The sequence below is a fragment of the Pristiophorus japonicus genome, chromosome 22 (genome assembly GCF_044704955.1).
Source record: "Pristiophorus japonicus isolate sPriJap1 chromosome 22, sPriJap1.hap1, whole genome shotgun sequence".
Lineage (NCBI taxonomy): Eukaryota > Metazoa > Chordata > Chondrichthyes > Pristiophoridae > Pristiophorus > Pristiophorus japonicus.
In genome coordinates this window covers 42,618,018-42,639,612 of record NC_091998.1, presented here as the reverse complement: position 1 = coordinate 42,639,612, position 21,595 = coordinate 42,618,018, and the positions used below count along the sequence as shown (strand labels likewise).

The following is a 21,595-nucleotide window of genomic DNA, read 5'->3' as shown; positions in this document are numbered from 1 at the left end:
GATCCCATGGCAGTATTTCGAAGAAGAGTAGGGGAGTTATCACCGGGGATCCGCTTCTTCAAAATAGTGTCATGGAAGCTTTTACGCCCACCTGAGAGCGCAGACCGGGCCTCAATTCAAAGTCTCATCTGAAAGATGGTACCTCCGACAGTGCAGCACTCCCTCCGCACTGCACTGGAGTGTCAGCCTGGATTATGGGCTCAAGCGGGACTCGAACCCACAACCTTCTCACTCAGCCGCGAGAGTGCTGCCCCCGGAGTGAAAGGTTTAAAAGTGTGTCTGAGGAACATTGCTGGGCAAAAGAGGAGATGGACTTTCATTTAGCGACTTCCATCTTGGGCCTGGATTGTTGGACTCAGACGGTGCCTGATATGGAGACTGTCCCGATCCCTCGTGCTAACATCCCTCACCTTGACAAACACACAATGCACGGCCAAGAACTAACCCAATCCTCAGTTCACCAGCACGGTGCAGGCAAGTCATCGAACCCCCTCTCTTCCACATCAAAAGCCAGCACCAACATAGACCTTCCGACACATCTTGAAGGCATTGCCCCCAGTTTAGTCCCGGCCTGCCAAAGGGACAGGAAGCCTTACCTTGCTCTGGTATGGTCAGTGCAGGCCGTGCCATGGAGAGGACCACCATGCCAAGCACAGCCCAACACGCCAAGTGAACGCAGCCGATCATTCCACTACTTCTCCTGCCCGCGGTCGGCCCGATGTATCACCATTTGTGCTCCAGTTTCATTGAGCTGGCGACGCCGAGGCTGTGGAAGGAGATAATATTTCCATTTAATACAGAGACCCGGCAAAAGTTCCAACTCTTGAACCACTGCTGCTTCCCCATCGTCTTCAGGAGGAGTTGGAAAGGGGGGGGTGTGGGGGTGGGCACGGGGAATGTTTGTCTGGGACATGGCCTCATAAGTGACCAGTGACATTGAGGGCGTGAGATCACATAAGAAATAGGAGCAGGAGTAGGCCATACGGCCCCTCGAGCCTGCTCCGCCATTCAATGAGATCACGGCTGATCTCCCGCGATTCCCCCCAAAATCTGTCGATCTCAGCCTTGAATATATTCCGGGGCAGAGAATTCCAAATATTCACCCCCCCTCTGAGTGAAGAAATCCCTCCTCATCGCAGTCCTAAATAGCCGACCCCGTGTCATTTTGGGCCCATGGAGAGTATTGCCCTTTAATATCTTTTCCGTTGGCTCACTTTCTCCTCTCGCAAAGTTGTTGGCTGCTTGTTGGGGCAAGGCTCAGAGACCGTCAGGGAATCTCTGGTACCGTGACCTTGCCAAAGGCGCCCGAAATCGTTTGTGAGACAATCCGCAGACCAGAGGAGGATGCTAAGAGGCTGCAGGGTGACTTGGACAGGTTAGGTGAGTGGGCAAATGCATGGCAGATGAGGTATAATGTGGATAAATGTGAGGTTATCCACTTTGGTGGCAAAAACAAGAGGGCAGAATATTATCTGAATGGTGACAGATTAGGAAAAGGGGAGGTGCAACGAGACCTGGGTGTCATGGTACATCAGTCATTGAAAGTTGGCATGTAGGTACAGCAAGCGGTGAAGGCGGCAAATGGCATGTTGGCCTTCATAGCGAGAGGATTTGAGTATAGGAGCAGGGAGGTCTTACTGCAATTGTACAGGGCCTTGGTGAGGCCTCACCTGGAATATTGTGTTCAGTTTTGGTCTCCTAATCTGAGGAAGGACATTCTTGCTATTGAGGGAGTGCAGCGAAGATTCACCAGACTGATTCCCGGGATGGCAGGACTGACATATGAAGAAAGACTGGATCGACTAGGCTTATATTCACTGTCATTTAGAAGAACGAGAGGGAATTTCATAGAAACATAAAATTCTGATGGGATTGGACAGGTTAGATGCAGGAAGAATGTTCCCGATGTTGGGGAAGTCCAGAACCAGGGTTCACAGTCTAAGGATAAGGAGTAAACCATTTAGGGCCCAGATGAGGAGAAACTTCTTCACTCAGAGAATTGTGAACCTGTGGAATTCTCCACCACAGAAAGTTGTTGAGGCCAGTTCGCTAGATATATTCAAAAGGGAGTTAGATGTGGCCCTTACGGCTAAAGGGATCAAGAGGTATGGAGAGAAAGCAGGAATGGGGTACTGAAGTTGCATGATCAGCCATGAACTCATTGAATGGCGGTGCAGGCTCGAAGGGCCGAATGGCCTACTCCTGCACCTATTTTCTATGTTTCTATCCAACTGGCATCAGCAAAGCATGGGCTTCCGGCCGGGGCGACTGGACAATGTCACGGAGCAGGGGGTGCGGGTGGGGGGGGCGGTGCAGCAATCTGCCTGTTCCGTGGGTGCAGTGGCCAACTGTAGTGTCCTAGCCCCTCCCCACCATCTCCGCACAGCCCAGGGGATTAACGCCTCGATGCCGGTGGTCTCAGGCCCGGATACCTCGCTGACCCTGGAGGGGGAGAGTTTATCATTCTGAAGCTGAGATGTCTACAGATGACGCACACACGCTCTCTTAACCAGAATGCCCCAAGGACCAGTTCGTGGGAATCACCATGAAAACACATTCCCCCGGAGGCAGTCACCACAACTCCAACTCTTACAGGATTGGACCACAGCCTCAGTGCAAACTGTTGATGTCACACTCCACTGCTCTGTCCTTAAACATCACTCCCCTGTCCTTAAACATCACTCCCAGCGCCGAGACAGCTGCCTGGAATGGGTGCTGTCATCTACACCTCTAATAGCTCTAGGTTTGATTATTCCAACACTCTCCTGGCTGGCCTCCCACCCTCCATAAACTTGAGCTCATCCAAACTCGGCTGCCCGTGTCCTAACTCGCATCGAGTCCCGCTCACTCATCACCCCTGTGCTCGCTGACCTACATTGGCTCCCGGTTAATTAACACCTCAATTTCAAAATTCTCATCCTTGTTTTCAAATCCCTCCATGGCCTCGCCCCCTCCCTATCTCTGTAATCTCCCCCAGCCTCACAACCCCCCCGAGATCTCTGTGCTCCTTCAATTCTGGCGTATTGCCCATCCCTGATCTTAATCGCTCCACCACTAGTAGCTGTGCTTCGGCTGTCGAGGCCTCGCAGCTCTGGAACTCCCTCCCTAAACCTCTCCACCTCTCTTTCCTCCTGTAAGACGCTCCTTAAAACCTACCTCTTTGACCCAGCTTTTGGCCATCTGTTCCAATATCTCCTTATGTGGCTTGGTGTCAAATGATGATTGTGAAGCACCTTGGGACGTTTTACTACGTTAAAAGGGGCTATATAAATGCACGCCGTTGTTGCTGCTGTCAACCACGGAGGGATCAGAAACCGAAGCGGTAGTGTTAAGACTCTGTGCAGTGAACACTCACTAATCTGGTGGGAGTCCTTAATGATTCTAATCACTAATTGTATTTAAGAGATAAACATAAACTACTGATAGAAGCTTTTGTCGTGGCACTGGGAGTCCAGTGCAGAGACTGGTTCTGAGCGGGATCTGGAGGTTCCGAATACCCGTTTCCCAGCTCTTACATTCCGCCGTTTCTACAAGGTTTCAAGCTGCACCTCACTTCTGCTGGACGAGCCAAGAGAATTTCTCGGAGATGCAGCACTCGAGGTTCTATGATGTCGCTGCCAGCTTAAAGCAGCGGACAGGAATTTCACCAAACGCCACTGTGGGAAACAGCTTGCATTTATTGAGCAACCCGTGGCCTTCCTGTGGCCCACCAGCTCGAAGCCTCGCCAGCGAGACTGACAAGAGGTAGCAGCAGAGTTCCGGGACAGGCTCCTTGTTCACCTTTTAGCTGAAGGGAAGATTCAGTGACACGAGGAGACCGAAAATACACGTCGTGCAAACATGGAAAACTTGCACTAGCGTACAGCATCATTGCCTGCTTTATTTCACACAATCTGCTGCAAGGACAGTGGGCCAACATACTTGTGGTACATGTAATGTATTTGCTTCATGGGTTCTTTGCTTAAGAATTCATAGCAACACATTGCTATTCAGAACGAGTTGGTTTATTTGCAAAAGGTTTAACAATCACACCGCACATTACCAGTCCATCCACCAGGCTCTCAACCACCTGCCTCATCGTGGCTCCCCCGAACCCAACTGGCTGGGGTTTTTATTGAGTCTTGTGAACATCACATGACTGGCTAAGCCACTCCCAACTCAACAGCTCTACAACTATTTTGGTAGAAACTTAAAATCAAGTGCCCCCTTTTAGTATGGGCACGAGAACCCACAAATTTCAAAACTGGGAACTTTAAATGATCAAGTTAAATTAAAATTCTGTTCCCGGGGGTGATGATGCACTCCAGTCCCTCCGGCGCCCACCTCTCGCGGAAGGCCGCGAGTGTACCGATGGACACCACATGCTCCATCTCCAGGGACACCCTGGCTTGGAAGAGAGGCAGGCAGTCGGGCTGAACGACCCCCTCGACCGCCCGCTGCCTGGACCGGCTGATGGCACCCTTGGCCATGCCCAGGAGCAGGCCTATGAGGAGGGCTTCCGACCTGCCCGCTCCCCTCCGCACAGGGTGCCCAAAGATCAGGAGAGTGGGACTGAAGTGCAACCAGAATTTGGAATAGGGGCTGCAACCTCGCACATTCAACATACATATAGAACACTGACTCCTCCAGACCGCAGAAATTACAGGCGGCCTGGGAGCCCGTTAACCGACTTAAAAACTTATTGCACGGGACTGCTCCGTGCAACACCCTCCAGGCCAAGTCCCCAATAAATAAAGGGAAGACTCTCGCGTAGAGTGCACTCCATTGGGGACCCCGCCTCCCCCGGACGGCAAGATGGTGCGCCATGGCGTGTCCGGATGGCAGATGAGGATGGCAACGTGGAGAGTGCAAGAGCAGCCTATACAGGAGGAAAGAGAGGTAGAGAGGCGGAGAGGTTTAGGGAGGGAGTTCCAGAGCTTGGGGCCCAGGCAGCTGAAGGCACGGCCACCGATGGTTGAGTGATTATAATCGGGAATGCTCAGGAGGGCAGAATTAGAGGAGCGCAGACATCTCGGGAGGTTGTGGGGCTGGAGGAGATTACCGAGATAAGGGAGGATCTGAAATCAAGGATGAGAATTTTGAAATCGAGGTACTGCTTAACCAGGAGCCAATGTCGGTCAGCGAGCACAGGGGGTGATGGGTGAACGGGACTTGGTGCGAGTTGGGGCACCCCTTGTTTACTTAGGCTCAAGGTTGGGCTCCTCTGCCCCAAGAAACCCCCCTGTCCTGCTCGAATACCACAGAGCAGAGTAAACTTCACTGCAAGAGGCCTTAATGTGTGTGTGTGGGGCAAAGGGTAAAGGCACGGCTGCAGCCTGTTGTCAAGGTGACGTGAGGAAAAGTGCACCTTATCCGTGCTACCTGCGAGCAGAGAGCCATGGCGACAGTTGCTAGGCGCAAACACTCTCCTTTCTCAGTTCCTAGCACCAGCATCTCGCTGCTTCAATAACCGGACAAAGCACACAGGACTGTAAAACCGCAAATGCACATATCGTCAATTCACAAGACGGCCAGGGGCTGTGCTTTTTAAAAACTCTCGTAAATAGCCGGAACGTATCAGTCACCATTTCCTTCGCTAACCTGTCGCGACCAGGAGCAACTCCTTCAAATGCAGACTTCATGATCGTCCCCACTGAGCTTACACAGTTGGCCTTGGCGCAGTCCGTGGGTATTCGCGGGATCGGAGGTCGGGAGCGCCAATCCACACTTCCCTTAGCCGGTGGGCGCTGAGCCGTTCTCAGCTTCACATCCTCCCAGGCAGCCCTGAAGTTCACGGGTTCGCGGGTGTCCGGCGCAGGGGAGCTCGGCGCACAACCGCGGGATAGGCAAGCGGCACTCGGAGGGCAGCGGCCAGCGCTGAACACGACCTCTCAGCTACTGCGAGCAGCTCCGGACGGGACTGAAAGAACCCTCGGTGTGCTGCTGGCCTCTCAGTGCTGGAGCCAGAACTCCACACCTCCAAGTTCCCCCAGTGCTGCAGGCCGATTGGCTGCGTCTGCACACAGAGGAAGGGGACGTTGATTATACCGAGGGTGGGGGGCGGGTGGGAGAGAGAGAGAGAGTCCACCCCACTCTGTGACACACATCCTCATAGCCTGTCAGTGAAAAATTCCAGCCTGCGCACTGCGGGGGCCAGCAGACCCAAAATCATTCCGACAGACAAAACTTTTTTTCCCCCTCAACAAAGCGCCAAGGGCTCGGGAGATAACAGTTGGCGAAGTTTGTTGCTTCGAATCAGCCTACGCCAAAGATACAAAACAAACGGAGGCAGGACCCGGAGGCACTTTCCCTTCCCAGGAATGCAATTTTCTGTAGCCTACTGTACATAACGGTTAATGTCAAAATGATGCACGTCTACAGTAAGCAGACTGTCTGCACTGCCCCGCAGATGCACTTGGCAGGGAAAGCAGCCACGTCATGATCACTACGTGCTTGTGAGTCACGGAGCAGAACTTGGCTCAGCACACTGCACAATAAATAATCCTGCAAGCTTTATCCGCCTCGGCATCCCGGCACATCAGCCGAGCTCAGCCGGCGACCCTCCTGTGGTTCAGTGGGCAGCACTCTCGCGCCTCGGAGTCAGAAGGTTCAAGTCCCCAGAGACTTGAGCACAAGACTCCAGGCTGACCCTGCCGGTGCAGTGCTGAGGGAGTGCCGCACTGTCAGAGGTGCTGCTGGCCTTTCGGATGAGACGTTAAACCGAGGCCCCGTCTGCTCTCTCTCAGGTGGACGTAAAAGATCCCACGGCACTATTTCGAAGAGCAGGGGAGTTAGCCCCGGTGTCCTGGGGCCAATATTTATCCCTCAATCAACATAACAAAAACAGATTATCTGGTCATTATCACACTGCTGTTTGTGGGAGCTTGTTGTGCGCAAATTCACTCCCACATTACAACAGTGACTACACTTCATTGGCTGTAAAACGCTTTGAGACGTCTGGTGGTCGTGAAAGGCGCTATATAAATGCAAGTCTCTCTTTCTTTCTATAGCTGGAGCATGCTTAAAACGGTTAGCTCCTCGGCACCACTCTGCTGCTCCAGCAAATCTCCGCAGGGTAAGGGAGCGCTTGGGAGGGAAGGAGAAACCTGGGCGATGGGTTATCCCCTCAAGCTGCTTTTGCGCTGGTCTTGACAGGAACGGAAAGCTCCGTCATCTCCTGGCGTGCGTTCCCTCCTGCCGCCAGACCTGTGCCAGGGCCGCCCACTCAGGAGGCAGTGGCTCAGATATAAAAGGCCACTTTGCAAATAACTTCGAGACGTTAATATGTACCTGTGCTGGTGTCTACAGGTCAGAAACGGGCTGTTCGGCCTTACTCGTCTGTGCCAGCGCTAATGCTCCTCCTATCCCTCTTCATCTCACCCTATCCCTCTACTCCTTTCTCCCATATGCTTATCCAGCCTCCCTTTAAATGCATCGATACGATTCGCCTCAACCACTCCCTGTGGCAGCGAGTTCCACATTCTCACCGCTCTGAGTAAAGAAGTTTCTCCTGAATTCCCCATTGGATTTATTAGTGACTATCTTATATTTATGATCTCTCGTTTTCACCTCCCCGACAAGTGGATACATCTTCTCTACATCTGCCTTATCAAACCCTTTCATAATCTTAAAGGCCTCTATCAGGTCACCTCTCAGTCTTCTCGTTTCTAGAGAGAAAAGCCCCAGACTCTTCCGTCTTGCCCGATAGGTACAACCTCTCAGTTCTGATATCATCCTCGGTGCAAAAAAGATTCACATCTCCAGTGTCTCGATATCCTATTTATAACATGGAGCTCAGAACTGTTCACAGTGCCAGTGTGGTCTAACCAAGGTTCTATACAAGTTTAACATAATTTCTCTTTTCAATTCTATCCCTCTAATGATTGGTTTACTTTTGTTAATGGCCTTACTAACCTGCATCACTACTTTGGTGATTTGTGCATCTGTATCCCGAGGTCCCTTTGCTCTTCTCCACCATTTAGTCTTAGTTTCTAAGCAGTATGTGGCCTCCTTATTCTTCCTACTACCTCGCACTGATCCTTGTCAAAATTCATTTGCCAATTATACGGCCCTTCTGTAAGTTTATTAACATCTACTTGTATTTTGGCACATTCGTACTTAGTATTAACAAACCCCCAATTTGGTGTCGTCGACAAATTTTGAAATTGTACCTCCGATTCACGAGTCCAATTTGTCCATGTAAACTGTGAACAGCAGTGATCCCAGCACCGATCTCTGTGGAACATCGCTGCCCACTTTTACCAGTCGCTAACCTAAACCCCGACTCTCTGTTCTCTAGCCAGCTTGCTATCCAATCTGCTATCTGTCCCCGACTCCGCATGCTCTGGCCGTAGTCAGGAGTCTACTGTGCAGTACTTTACCAAAGGCATTTTGAAAATCCAAATATATTATGTCTACTGCAGTACCCTTGTCTGCACTTTCAGTTGCTTCTTCGAAAAATTCAATAAGCTTGGCCAAGCATGATCTTCCCTTTTGAAAGCCACGCTGATTACTCCATTATATTTTTGGGTTTTAGATGTTTTTCTATTACATCTTTGAATAAAGTTTCCTTTTCTTTCCTACCACTGACATTAAGCTACCTGTTCCCTGGACTTGTTCTAGCTCCTTTATTATATCTAGACATTACCTTAGCTGTATGCCAGTCCTCTGGCACTAGTCCCTTTTCTACTGAACTTTTGTATATCTGTAATAATGCCTCGGCTATCTCTACCCTAACTTTTCTTTTTAATATGCGTGGGTGCAATCCATCTGGACCCAGGGTTTTATCCGCTCTAAATTTGATCAGTTTATCAATTATCTCCCTCCTTTCTATCTTTAATGTCTTTATATCTTTTTTGATCTCTTCTTCGAATCTCATGTCCACCCTGTTAGCTGCTCACTGCCCAGGGAGCAGTAGGGGCACAATAACTCGCCTCAGGGCCACAGTGCAGGCACATGGGAAATAAAAAGTCCCGTTCCTGACCATTTTCCAGGGACCCCTGCACGAATGTTCATTGTTGTGGGCATCAGGCAAGGAGAGGATCAAGGTGAGAGCTCCTTCATGGTCGAATATCCTGCTGATAAATGTCCACAGGCGTTGACGTGAAGAATGGCCACTTTCTTCAGGTATCAGAACCTGGCCCGTGGAGTTGTACTCTACCAGCAGGCAATGCCTTCAGGAGGGGAGGGGAGAAGGTTTTGAGGAGGGGGAGGGGGGCGCGAATGAGAGAAGGTTTGGGGAGAGAAGGAAAGAGAAAGTTGGGGAGAAGGAATGAGAGAAAGTTGGGGGGGGGGTGGGGGAGGGAAGGAGGAAAGTTGCAGGGAGGAAGGGAATGAGAGAAAGTTCGGAAGAAGGGGTGAAAGTTGGAAGGAGGGAAGGCAATTGCTGAAGCAACCGATAACTCCATTTGGAGGGGGGGGGGGCTCTGCATGGTTGAATCGGCACCAAGATGACAACTTTTGATGGAAGTTCAGAATCAGATCGACGCTCAGTGATCCCATCCCTGAATCAGACTGTTCCCTGGCACTGTTTGGTCAGTCCCTACCAGTTGGGGTCTTATCACTGGGTGGGGGGGGTAGAATTCTTCCCACTTGGGCTTCGGATAACCTTGCCGCCCCCCTGTCCCAACAGGTAGGGTGGCCCAAGCAGCAGGAGGCCCACCTGGAAGCTGCAACACTGCAGCTGGGGGTCTCAGGCTGTGGTTCTGCCAATGCACCCAAGCGTTGGTCTTGGGGAGTGGGGCGTGTCCCTTTAGGCAAAGAACATGCACTCAGTGCTGGGCTGAGAAAGTCCTTACAGTGGATTGGGTTGCAGATAATTAAACATGGTGATGGGTTCCTGGGCATGTCAGGCACCTAAAGACCAACCAAGAGAATGTTCCCTTCGCATGACGTTACTCATCCTGCTGCAAATAATCCTTGCTTACTCACACATGAATAATCTGGTGAGCCTCCCCCTCCGATGCAGTTGGACGTTACACTTCCTCAAACTGAACAGATAAACACAAACTCTTTTGGCCAAGAGATGAAAAGATAAACTGCAGGTTATAAAAAGATTCATTCTTCCTCCCGACTTCCTGCTGGAACCCACAGAGCTGTTTACACAGGAAATGGGAAATCAATCTGGATTAGCTTCAATCTGGAAAGCCTTGCCTGTTTGCACAAGGAGGCAAGGCAAGCTGGCCTCCAGTGGGGTGGAATATTGTTCCAAAGCAGCAACAAATGGGAGTCCTCCAGCAGCTGGGCTTGAGCGGCGAGGAAAACATCTACACCTTACATTCATGTTTTAAATCGGAAAAACAAAAAATTGGTTCTCCATCTCTCCAAAACCCTCATCCAGACAACTGAGAGACGAGAACTGGATTCACTCCACGCCCATTGACCCAATACTCAAAATGCCATTCAATGAGTCCCAGTTCAGATGTAGAATCCATGATATGAAACATGATGTACGGTCATCTCAGTCAACCCAATTTACAACCGATTCAAGATAAACAAGCCCGTTAGATGGTGCAATGTATTTGCTTCATGGGTTCTTTGCTTAAGAATTCATAGCAGCACATTGCCACAGGTTGACTCTCCCTTATCCAGAATCCTCGGGACCAGGCCTGTTCTGGGATTTTTACGAACGAGGGGTGGTCACGTTAAATTGGATGGTACAGGTACTGAGCAAGGGCATATCGGGGCTGGCTGGCTTGGGGCTGGGAGTGCGGTAGAGAGATCGTGGTGGTGGTGGGGGGGGGGGGCGGTGGATCACGGGGTCAGGCCATCAATTGTGGGAGTCAGCAGCGAGGAAGGGCTTCAATTTGTTCATTTCGGAGTTCTGCGCATGCGCCACCCGGTGGCCGGGAATGGTTCCGGACGAGGGGTGATTCCGGATAAGGGAGTTCTGGATAAGGGAGGTTCAACCTGTATTAAGGACTAGTTGGTTTATTAGCAAAGGTTTAACAATCACACGACACATTACCAGTTCATCCACCAGGCTCACAACCGCCTGCCTCATCGTGGATCCCCTGAACCCAACTGGCTGGGGTTTTATTGAGTCTTGTGAACATCACGTGACTGGCTAAGCCACTTCCAACTCAACAGCTCTACAAACCTGCGAGCTTACATCAGAAGTGACACCTAGGAATCCCCGGCCCAAGACCGCCCAAAGTGGAGGGAAAGCATCCGGGAAGGCGCTGAACACTGAGTCTCTTCGCCGAGAACAAGCTGAAGCCAAGCACCAACAGTGGAAGGAGCGTGCGGCAATCCAGGCTCCCCACCCACCCGTTCATTCAACCACCGTCTACCCCACCTGTGACAGAGACTGTGGGTCCCGCATTGGGCTCTTCAGTCACCTGAGAACTCATTTTTAGTATGGAAGCAAGTCATCCTCGATTCCTATGATGATGATACGTTACAGATGGGAATTACAGATGAGCCTCCTATATCAGCAGCTCAACCACTCCCCCCTCCCCGCCCCCAACTAGACACTGGAAAGTGGCACATCACAGAGTTCCCCAAATTCTGGTCTTATGTGTTGTACCACAGTAAGGAAAACTACAATGCAAGTCATAGAGGCACAACGTCATCATCCACGGGCTGTAGGTTAGATTTACATCAGACAGGGGGAGAAGGTGTTACCGAGTTTTATAATGAAGTGACGTCTTGTGGAAAGGCTTCTGCAATAATTCTACATAATCAAAAAGGCGGATAATGGAGGTTCCACCACCTACCCTTCACCCGCTTAACAGTAAGGGTCAAGAGGGCTTTACATTGGCTGAGATATTGACATTTGATTTGCTTTGCCACTACAACAACAACTTGTATTTATATAGCGCCTTTAACGGAGTGAAATGTCTCAAGGCGCTTCACAGGAGTTATATGCGATAACAAATAACACCAAGCCACATAAGTAGAAATTAGCGCAGGAAGCTCGGTCAAAGAGGTCGGTTTTAAGGAGGATCTTAGAGGAGGAAAGAGAGGTAGAGAGGCGGAGAGGTTTAGGCAGGGAGTTCCAGAGCTTGGGGCCCAGGCAGCTGAAGGCACGGCCACCAATGGTGGAGCGATTATAATCAGGGATGCTCAAGAGGGCAGAATTAGAGGAGCGCGGGTATCTCGGAGGGGGGGGGGGGGGGTTGTGAGGCTGGAGAGAGATTACAGAGATAGGGAGGGGGCGAGGCCATGAAGGGATCTGAAAACAAAGATGAGAATTTTGAAAATGAGACGTTGCTTAACCGGGAGTCAATGTAGGTCAGTGAGCACTGGGGTGATGGGTGAGCGGGACTCGGTGTTGAGTTAGGTTGGATGGGCCTCAAGTTTACATAGGGTGGAACGTGGGTGGCCGGCCAGGAGTGCGTTGGAATAGTCACCTTTAGAGGTAACAAGGGCATGGAAACAAGAGAAATTCGACGAGGAAAAATGAAGGCGGCATAAATTTGAGTCTTCACTTGGAGGGTCCCGCCAAGCTGGAATAACCGGTCCATCCCTGGGGAAAGGAGGTGGTCCACCTACAGGATTCTCCCGCACTGCAGCTCCTCTCGTATACTTAATAAAAAGACAGGAGATGACACTGTGCTCCCTGAAATAGCTCCATGAAAAGGCAACTTGTTTTGGAGTCATTTATTTGTGCTAGAGTCCACGGGCAGGCCGTGCCAACTGTCTGGTTTGTGCAAGCAAGCCTGTCTAAACTAATAAGTAGCTTGGAAGCCGTAAAATACAAAAATACAAGCCCGCTGCATCTGGAATAGTTCTTTGTCGTTAACACTCCCAGCGTTTGGAACATAGTCTTTGATGCACGCGCCATATGAAGTCATGGAACAGTTTGTTTTTTTGGAACACCAATGTTTTTGAGCTCCAAATATCCAACAAGCATGACTTTATTTGCACACTCTCTCTCTCTCTTCCCACCCACCCCCCCGTTGCTCTGATCCCACTTGGCAGGGCAGGGGGGAGTCACTGGAGCACGCGCTTGGTGCCGCCAGAAAGCCAGCACGGGTCCGACTAAAACAAGTTCCCCCTCTCAACTTGTGCCGCCCCAAACCGCAGGAGGCTGCTCCCAAGGTCCGACAGAGCAGTGGCAAGGGTTAACCAGGACGACTGGAGACCTGCTCTGCCCTCCCCAAGGAGGATACAGCAATTCCAGATTTATTTCCATGAACGGGTGAAAACAAGACGCAAATGGGTTCCTTTTGCCAGGAGGTCCGTCTCTTCCCCACACCCTCCACCCATGCACCCCCCCCCCACACAACCCCAACATCCCCCCTCCACATCACCTCCCCTCGCACAACCCCACCCCTCACAACCTCCCCCCTTATACCCCCCCCCCACATCCCTTCCTCCCTCCCCCACCCCACCCCCCCCAGACCTACCCCCCACCCCACATCCATCCGCGCCCCCCAACATCCCCTCCCCTCTCCTCCCTCCCCCCCACCCCCCGACAAACCCTTCCCAAATACCCTCTCGCTGTCTTCGGGAATTCATCCTTCAATCGGCCAGAGAATTCCTCCCCAGCCTCAGAAATCTCAGTCCCAGGGCTGAAGAAATCTCCGAAGAAATCTCCCAACAGAAACATCGGAAACCTTTATCAGGAAGCTTTGCAGATCGGGGAGGCATGGGGGGGAGGGGCTACCACCACGGGGGTTGTGGATGTAACTTGCTTCTATAAAGAGACTACCAACAAACTCTGGGCCGCGCGCCATGCAAGTGTGGCTGGTGCACAGGACGAGGAGAGCAAGGGGCCTTCCCCAGCTGGTCAAGGAGTACAGTCCAGGTGTGGGGGGGGGGGGCGGAGATTCCTCGAATATCGACATGTTCCTCTCGGTACAAACCCATCCCGGCCAGAAGCCACTTGAGGTGACGGGAAGCAAAGAGCCGGGACTGAACAAAAACCAAGCAATAGGATCAGCTCAAGGGCTGTGTGACCAAACTGTCCTCAGGACCGAGTTAACACAGGTGTTAAGTTGGGGTTGTTTCCAGTACAGTTACCTGCCTCAAATCCCGCACGGAAACGTGCGAGGGGCTACACCCGCGTGGCATTATTCCCCTCCCCCCCGACTCCGCTACCGGCCCGGAGACAATCCGGCACGGAAGTGGAGCTGTGGACAGTCAGGAGGCCCATGGATTCAAAGGCTTGGCCACCGACAGGCGGGAGGGACAACTTCCTGTCTCCACACAAGCAGCAGCTTCACCTCCAGCCTGTCAACACACACTCCACCACCGAGAGGCTGCGAATGGCCACAGGCATGTCCCCACATTGCAGCTCTCGATAATCACAAGACCCACCACTTATCCAGGGACTTCTTCATAAAACAAAGTCTATCTTGTTCCTCCTTGATGGCTGCAAGGCATTTTTCTAACATCCCCCTGTTTCAAAGGCTGTTATTTTGCAATACCTGGCTGTTAGTTATGGCTTTGTGATACTTGCTACACTTAGAGACAGACACCGGTGAACGCCTCTTCATCACCCTTACACTTGCCCGCAAACTTTCCATGGACTTTTGCACGGGAACATGCCGTGATTAAAGCGCTAAAACAGCAGACACAGCATGCCTGATGTGTTAACGAAAAAAAAATTTCATTTATATAGCACCTTTCAGGACCACTGGACGTCCCAAAGCACTTTACAGCCAATGCAGTGCAGTAATGTGGGAAACGCGGCAGCCAATTTGTGCACAGCAAACAACAATGTGATAATGACCAGATAATCTTTTTTTTTTGATTAAGTGATCAATATTGGCCAGGACACCAGGGATAACTCCCCTGCTCTTCTTCAAAATAGTGCCGTGGAAGACCTGAGAGGGCAGACGGGGCCTCGGTTTAACGTCTCATCTGAAAGACGGCACCTCCGACAGTGCGGCGTGATGTTTTGGAGCGTGGGCAGGAACAGAGGAGTGGGAAGGTCGGGGCGGATGAGCGGCGAGTGTTTGTGGCGAGATGCGGTGAATGTTTGTGGTGGAGGAGCGGCGAGAGATCGTGGTGGAGGTGCGACAGATGAGGGTACGGGGCCCAGAAGAGCCGAGGGCCCAGGGGCAGCACGGGCCAGCCCACACTGCGATGTGTGTGTGCACGCTAGGTCTGTGCAGCAGAGCAGGTCTCCAGTCGTCCTGGTTAACCCTTGCCACTGGACCAAGGCCTAGCTCTGTCAAGCCCGTGTGGTGGCTGGTGTGCAACAGCCACCTTCGTTAAAAATATCCACACACAGGCATCTTCCACCCCCTCAATTGGAGTTCAGGACTGGAACATCAGGCCCTTCATCGAAACACCTGTGAACTCATGGAAGAAAGTCATCCTCGTTCGAGCGACCGCCTATGAAGATGATGACTCCCTCAGCACTGCACTGGGAGCGTCAGCCTGGATTTTATTGCGCTCAAGTCCCTGGAGTAGGATTTGAACCCATGACCTTCTGACTCAGAGGCGAAAGTGCTACCCACTGTGCCACAGCTGATACTGAAGACCAGACTCATTCATTCTCCTCCAAATGTGTTCCCTCCTTAAGATGGTGACTCATGGTAATTTATCAGTTCCAACCCAAATTAAGGATTTAAACAAAACAAGAAAGGAAGATTTTAAAATGTTTTTAAAAAATCAATCTGCTCTCTCTACAAAAGCTTACATTTTAGAACCCCGGCAGTGCGCTGAGGGCCAGACCAGCCCAGAGCACCATCTGGATGCCACCATATTTGTCCTTTCTTTGGGAAAAAAGTCAATAAAATCAATCAAACTAAGGAGCTGTTTTAAGAAAATAAATCCAGCTGCTCCAACATAGCCAGGGTAATGGCACATTCCAGCCATTCCTTGAGAGAAAAAGGCCTCAGGCGAGAAAGTAGGCCCGTGGTCAGAGCTTACAAATTGTTTTTAAAGGTTTCAGGCTCCCACGGAGCTGTAGTTATAAGAACATAAGAAATCGGAGCAGGAGTAGGCCAAAAGGCCCCTCGAGCCTGCTCCGTCATTTAATAAGATCATGGCTGATCGGATCATGGACTCAGCTCCACTTCCCAGCCCGTTCCCCATAACCCCTTATTGTTTAAGAAACTGTCTATTTCTGTCTTAAATTTATTCAATGTCCCAGCTTCCACAGCTCTCTGAGGCAGCGAATTCCACAGATCCACAACCCTCAGAAGAAATTTCTCCTCATCTGAGTTTTAAATTCTAAGATTATGTCCCCTCGTTCTAGTCTCCCCCATCAGTGGAAACATCCTCTCTGCATCCACCTTGTCAAGCCCCCTCATAATCTTATATATCGCGATAAGATCACCTCTCATTCTTCTGAATTCCAATGAGTAGAGGCCCAACCTACTCAACCTTTCCTCATAAGTCAACCCCCTCATCCCCAGAATCAACCTTGTGAGCCTTCTCTGAACTGCGTCCAATGCAAGTATATCCTTTCGTAACTATGGAAACCAAAACTGTGCAGGACATCATTCGGTCCACTCACACAACAATCTAAAATTAATCCCACTGCCCCGCTCGCTCCCAACGGCCTTGTACCTTCCTGCTTCAAACATTTGCCCATTTCCCCTGTAAAGCAGGCGATGGTCTCTGCTTCACAAAGCCTTCCATGCTCCAACAATCCGTTGCCGAAATGAACTTTCTAACCATTCTCTTCAACCTTAGCGGCAATCACTGACCCCACCCCCCTCCCCAACTCCGCCCCTAAAACCAGAATAAATGATCTTTCCCCCTCCAACCTAAATAGCTCCCACTTATTCTTCTCTGCTGCAGTAGAAACAGCCCCAAGTATCTCGAGTCCTCCCACCGACACAATCGTGCGCGTGAATGTCCTGGGTGGTGCCGCCACCAAATTGTAAGAATACGCCATTGGAAGATGGGAACAGGAGGAGGCCATTCAGCCCCTCGAGCCAGTTCCGTCATTCAATTAGATCATTGCTAATCTCGATCTCAACGCCACCAACCCGCCTGGGTTCTGTAACCCTTACCAAACAAAAATCTTACCAAACAAAAATCTTACCAATCTGTTTTTAACTTTTAAATTGACCTCCCTGCCCACAGCTTCAACAGCTTTCCGGAGGCGAAAATTCCAGATTTCCAATAACCCTTTGTGTAAAGAAGTCCTTCCTGACATCAACCCTGAACGGACTAGCTGTAATTGAACAATTATGCTCCCCTTGTTCTGGACTCCCTCCGTCAGAGGAAACAGTTTCTCTCTATCATCCCCATCATAGAAACATAGAAACATAGAAAATAGGTGCAGGAGTAGGCCATTCGGCCCTTCGAGCCTGCACCGCCATTCAATGAGTACATGGCTGAACATGCAACTTCAGTACCCCATTCCCACTTTCTCGCCATACCCCTTGATCCCCCCTAGTAGTAAGGACTACATCTAACTCCTTTTTGATTATATTTAGTGAATTAGCCTCAACAACTTCCTGTGGTAGAGAATTCCACAGGTTCACCACTCTGGATGAAGAAGTTTCTCCTCATCTCGGTCCTAAATGGCTTACCCCTTATCCTTAGACTGTGACCCCTGGTTCTGGACTTCCCCAAAATTGGGAACATTCTTCCTGCATCTAACCTGTCTAAACCAGTCAGAATTTTAAACGTTTCTATGAGATCCCCTCTCATTCTTCTGAACTCCAGTGAATACAAGCCCAGTTGATCCAGTCTTTCTTGATATGTCAGTCCCACCATCCCGGGAATCAGTCTGGTGAACCTTCCCTGCACTCCCTCAACAGCAAGAATGTCCTTCCTCAAGTTAGGAGACCAAAACTGTACACAATACTCCAGGTGTGGCCTCACCAAGGCCCTGTACAACTGTACAACTGTACTGTAGTAACACCTCCCTGCCCCTGTACTCAAATCCCCTCGCTATGAAGGCCAACATGCCATTTGCTTTATTAACCGCCTGCTGCACCTGCATGCCAACCTTCAATGATTGATGTACCATGACACCTCGTTGCACCTCCCCTTTTCCTAATCTGTCACCATTCATATAATAGTCTGTCTCTCTGTTTTTACCAAAGTGGATAACCTCACATTTATCCACATACTTCATCTGCCATGCATTTGCCCACTCACCTAACCTATCCAAGTCACTCTGCAGCCTCATAGCATCCTCCTCGCAGCTCACACTGCCACCCAACTTAGTGTCATCCGCAAATTTGGAGATACTACATTTAATCCCCTCGTCTAAATCATTAATGTACAATGTAAACAGCTGGGGCCCCAGCACAGAACCTTGCGGTACCCCATTAGTCACTGCCTGCCATTCTGAAAAGTACCCATTTACTCCTACTCTTTGCTTCCTGTCTGCCAACCAGTTCTCAATCCACGTCAGCACACTATCCCCAATCCTATGTGCTTTAACTTTGCACATTAATCTCTTGTGTGGGGCCTTGTCGAAAGCCTTCTGAAAGTCCAAATACACCACATCAACTGGTTCTCCCTTGTCCACTCTACTGGAAACATCCTCAAAAAATTCCAGAAGATTTGTCAAGCATGATTTCCCTTTCACAAATCCATGCTGACTTGGACCTATCATGTCACCTCTTTCTAAACGCGCTATGACATCCTTAATAATTGATTCCATCATTTTACCCACTACCGATGTCAGGCTTCCCTGTTTTCTCTCTCCCTCCTTTTTTAAAAAGTGGGGTTACATTGGAGTGGAGGGTAGCCATAGGAACTGATCCAGAGTCTATGGAATGTTGGAAAATGACTGTCAATGCATCCGCTATTTCCAAGGCCACCTCCTTAATTACTCTGGGATGCAGACCATCAGGCCCTGGGGATTTATCGGCCTTCAATCCCATCAATTTCCCCAACACAATTTCCCGATTAATAAGGATTTCCTTCAGTTCCTCCTTCTTACTAGACCCTATGACCCCTTTTATATCCGGAAGGTTGTTTGTGTCCTCCTTAGTGAATACCGAACCAAAGTACTTGTTCAATTGGTCTGCCATTTCTTTGTTCCCCGTTATGACTTCCCCTGATTCTGACTGCAGGGGACCTACGTTTGTCTTTACTAACCTTTTTCTCTTTACATATCTATAGAAACTTTTGCAGTCCGTCTTAATGTTCCTTGCAAGCTTCCTCTCGTACTCTATTTTCCCTGCCCTAATCAAACCCTTTGTCCTCCTCTGCTGAGTTCTAAATTTCTCCCAGTCCCCGGGTTCGCTGCTATTTCTGGCCAATTTGTATGCCACTTCCTTGGCTTTAATACTATCCCTGATTTCCCTTGATAGCCACGGTTGAGCCACCTTCCCTTTTTTATTTTTACGCCAGACAGGGGTGTACAATTGTTGTAGTTCATCCATGCGGTCTCTAAATGTCTGTCATTGCCCATCCACTGTCAACCCCTTAAGTATCATTCGCCAATCTATCCTAGCCAATTCACGCCTCATACCTTCAAAGTTACCCTTCTTTAAGTTCTGGACCATGGTCTCTGAATTAACTGTTTCATTCTCCATCCTAATGTAGAATTCCACCATATTATGGTCACTCTTCCCAAAGGGGCCTTGCACAACGAGATTGCTAATTAATCCTCTCTCATTACACAACATCAACCCCTTTAATCATCGTAAATGCCTCAATGCGATCACCTGTTAATCTTCTATACTTCTGGGAATACAAGCCTACCCTATGCAACCTGTCCTTGTAATTTAATCCTTTGAGCCCCGGAATAATTCTGTGCAGCACCGTTTCCAAGACAGATATATCCTTCCTAAGGTACTGTGCCAGGACTGAACGCAGTGCTCGAAATAGGGTCTAACCAAAGCTTGAGATAACAGCAAGCGGGAAAAAATAAACTTGTTACTATCCCATCAATGCTCTGCTTCCTCCCTTCTCTGTCAGCCGTGGCTCAGTGGGCAGCACTCTCGCCTCTGAGTCAGAAGGTTGTGGGTTCAAGTCCCACTCCAGGGGCTTGAGCACAAAAATCCAGGCTGACACTGCACTGTCAGAGGTGCTGCCCTTCAGATGAGATGTTAAACCCCTTCTGCTCTCTCTGGTGGACGTAAAAGATCCCACGGCACTATTTCGAAGAAGAGCAGGGGAGGTGTCCTGGGCCAATACTTATCCCTCAATCAATATCACAAAGAGAGATTATCCGGTCATTATCACATTGCTATTTGTGGGAGCTTGCTGTGCACAAACTGGCTGTTGCGTTTCCTACATTACAACAGTGACTACACTCCAAAATGACTTAATTGGCTGTTATATTGGCTTCAATGGCAATTATATCCTTCATTGGGCCAGGAGACCAAAACTGTACAGAGTACCCCAGGTGTGGTCTCACAGGGCCCGATATAAATCACAGCAAGACTTCTCTACTCTTATTCTCTAATCCTTTTGTAATAAAGGTTAATATACCATTTGCTTTCCTAATTGTTTACACTGAGCCAAAGTGGCTATTTGTCATTGACTGCCAGCGAGGTATTCGACTACAGAGGGCATCATGGTTGAGTCCAAAGTGTATTTGCATGCACGTTTTTATGGTGGAAATCTCTGGCTAGCGATCAGAAATCGGAACCTGGATGGGCATTAACCCTCGCTAGCTCAGGTCAATTGTACTCCCAGGAATGTAGGAGGGCAAGGGTAATTTGATTGATGTCTTTCAGGAAAGGAATTGGTAGGATAGAGAGAACCATTTTCCGCTGGTGGGGGCAGTCTAAGACCGAGGAGACATGGCCTTAATCAGAGCCAGGCTATTCAGCAGCGAGGTTAGGAAACACTTTTCCAGGCAAAGGATGGTCGAAGCCTCGGACTCTCGTTCACACACAAAGCAGAAGATGCTGGGACTCAGTTCATTTTGCTCGACCGGGGTGTAGAAAGATATGAAGCCAAGGCAGGTGGATGGAGTTAGATCACAGATCAGCCACGATCTCACCGAGTGGCGGAACAGGCTCGAGGGGCTGAACGGCCTCCTCCTGTTCCCTTGTTGTCCTGAAACTGTTGGCTCGCTTGAAAATCAGGTTAAAAAAAAGTGACCACAATTGGAACTGTGGACCTTCTGGTCCGGATGACGTGGAGGTGAGTCAGCCCAGGAGCGGCTGGACAGAACGGACCACCACACGTCTGTCTGCTGCCTGAGTCACAGGTGTCAAAGCAACTGAGAAATGTAACCAAGAGCAAAAAAGCACCTTTTTAACCGAGACAGAATGTTCTTCGGCCTTAGAGGAAGGCTTGATAAATGCCTTTAAAGCAATTATCGGGCGCCACAATCACATTTGGGAATCGCTCCATCATATCTCTGCCCCCCAGCGTGTCTGAGCATTAACATCGGTGTTAGAGAACGATTGCCTGCCTCGACTCACATTTAACGCGGTGAGACGCACACACAGACAAACTCGCTCGTGTCCTGGCTGCACGCTCGTCCCATACAATCAGAGAAAATTACCGCACGGAAGCAGGCCATTTTGGCCCGTCGTGTCCGTGCCGGCCGACCAGAAGCTATCCAACCTAATCCCACTTTCCAGCTCTTGGTCCGTAGACCTGTAGGTTACAGCACTTCAATTGCACATCCAAGTACAGGTTGAATCTCCCTTATCCGGAACCCTCGGGACCTGGCCTGTTCCGGAAAAGAGATTTTTCCGGACCAGGGGTGGCCACGTTAAATTGGATGGTACAGGTACTGAGCAAGGGGATATCGGGGCTGGTGGGCTTGGGGCTGGGAGTG

At 50.0% G+C, this 21,595-nt stretch overlaps 1 protein-coding gene across 3 annotated transcripts in view; it reads right to left on the bottom strand.

Annotated features, from left to right (window-relative positions):
* LOC139234971 (fibroblast growth factor receptor 1-like) overlaps nt 1–21,595 on the bottom strand; it is a 242,364-nt gene that overhangs the window by 109,715 nt on the left and 111,054 nt on the right. For all 3 annotated transcript variants that reach the window (XM_070865969.1, XM_070865967.1, XM_070865970.1), the window contains exon 2: nt 597–766. In XM_070865969.1, the coding sequence (XP_070722070.1) occupies nt 597–687 (91 nt within the window). In that variant the 5' untranslated portion in view covers nt 688–766. The remainder of the gene's footprint in view (nt 1–596; nt 767–21,595) is intronic.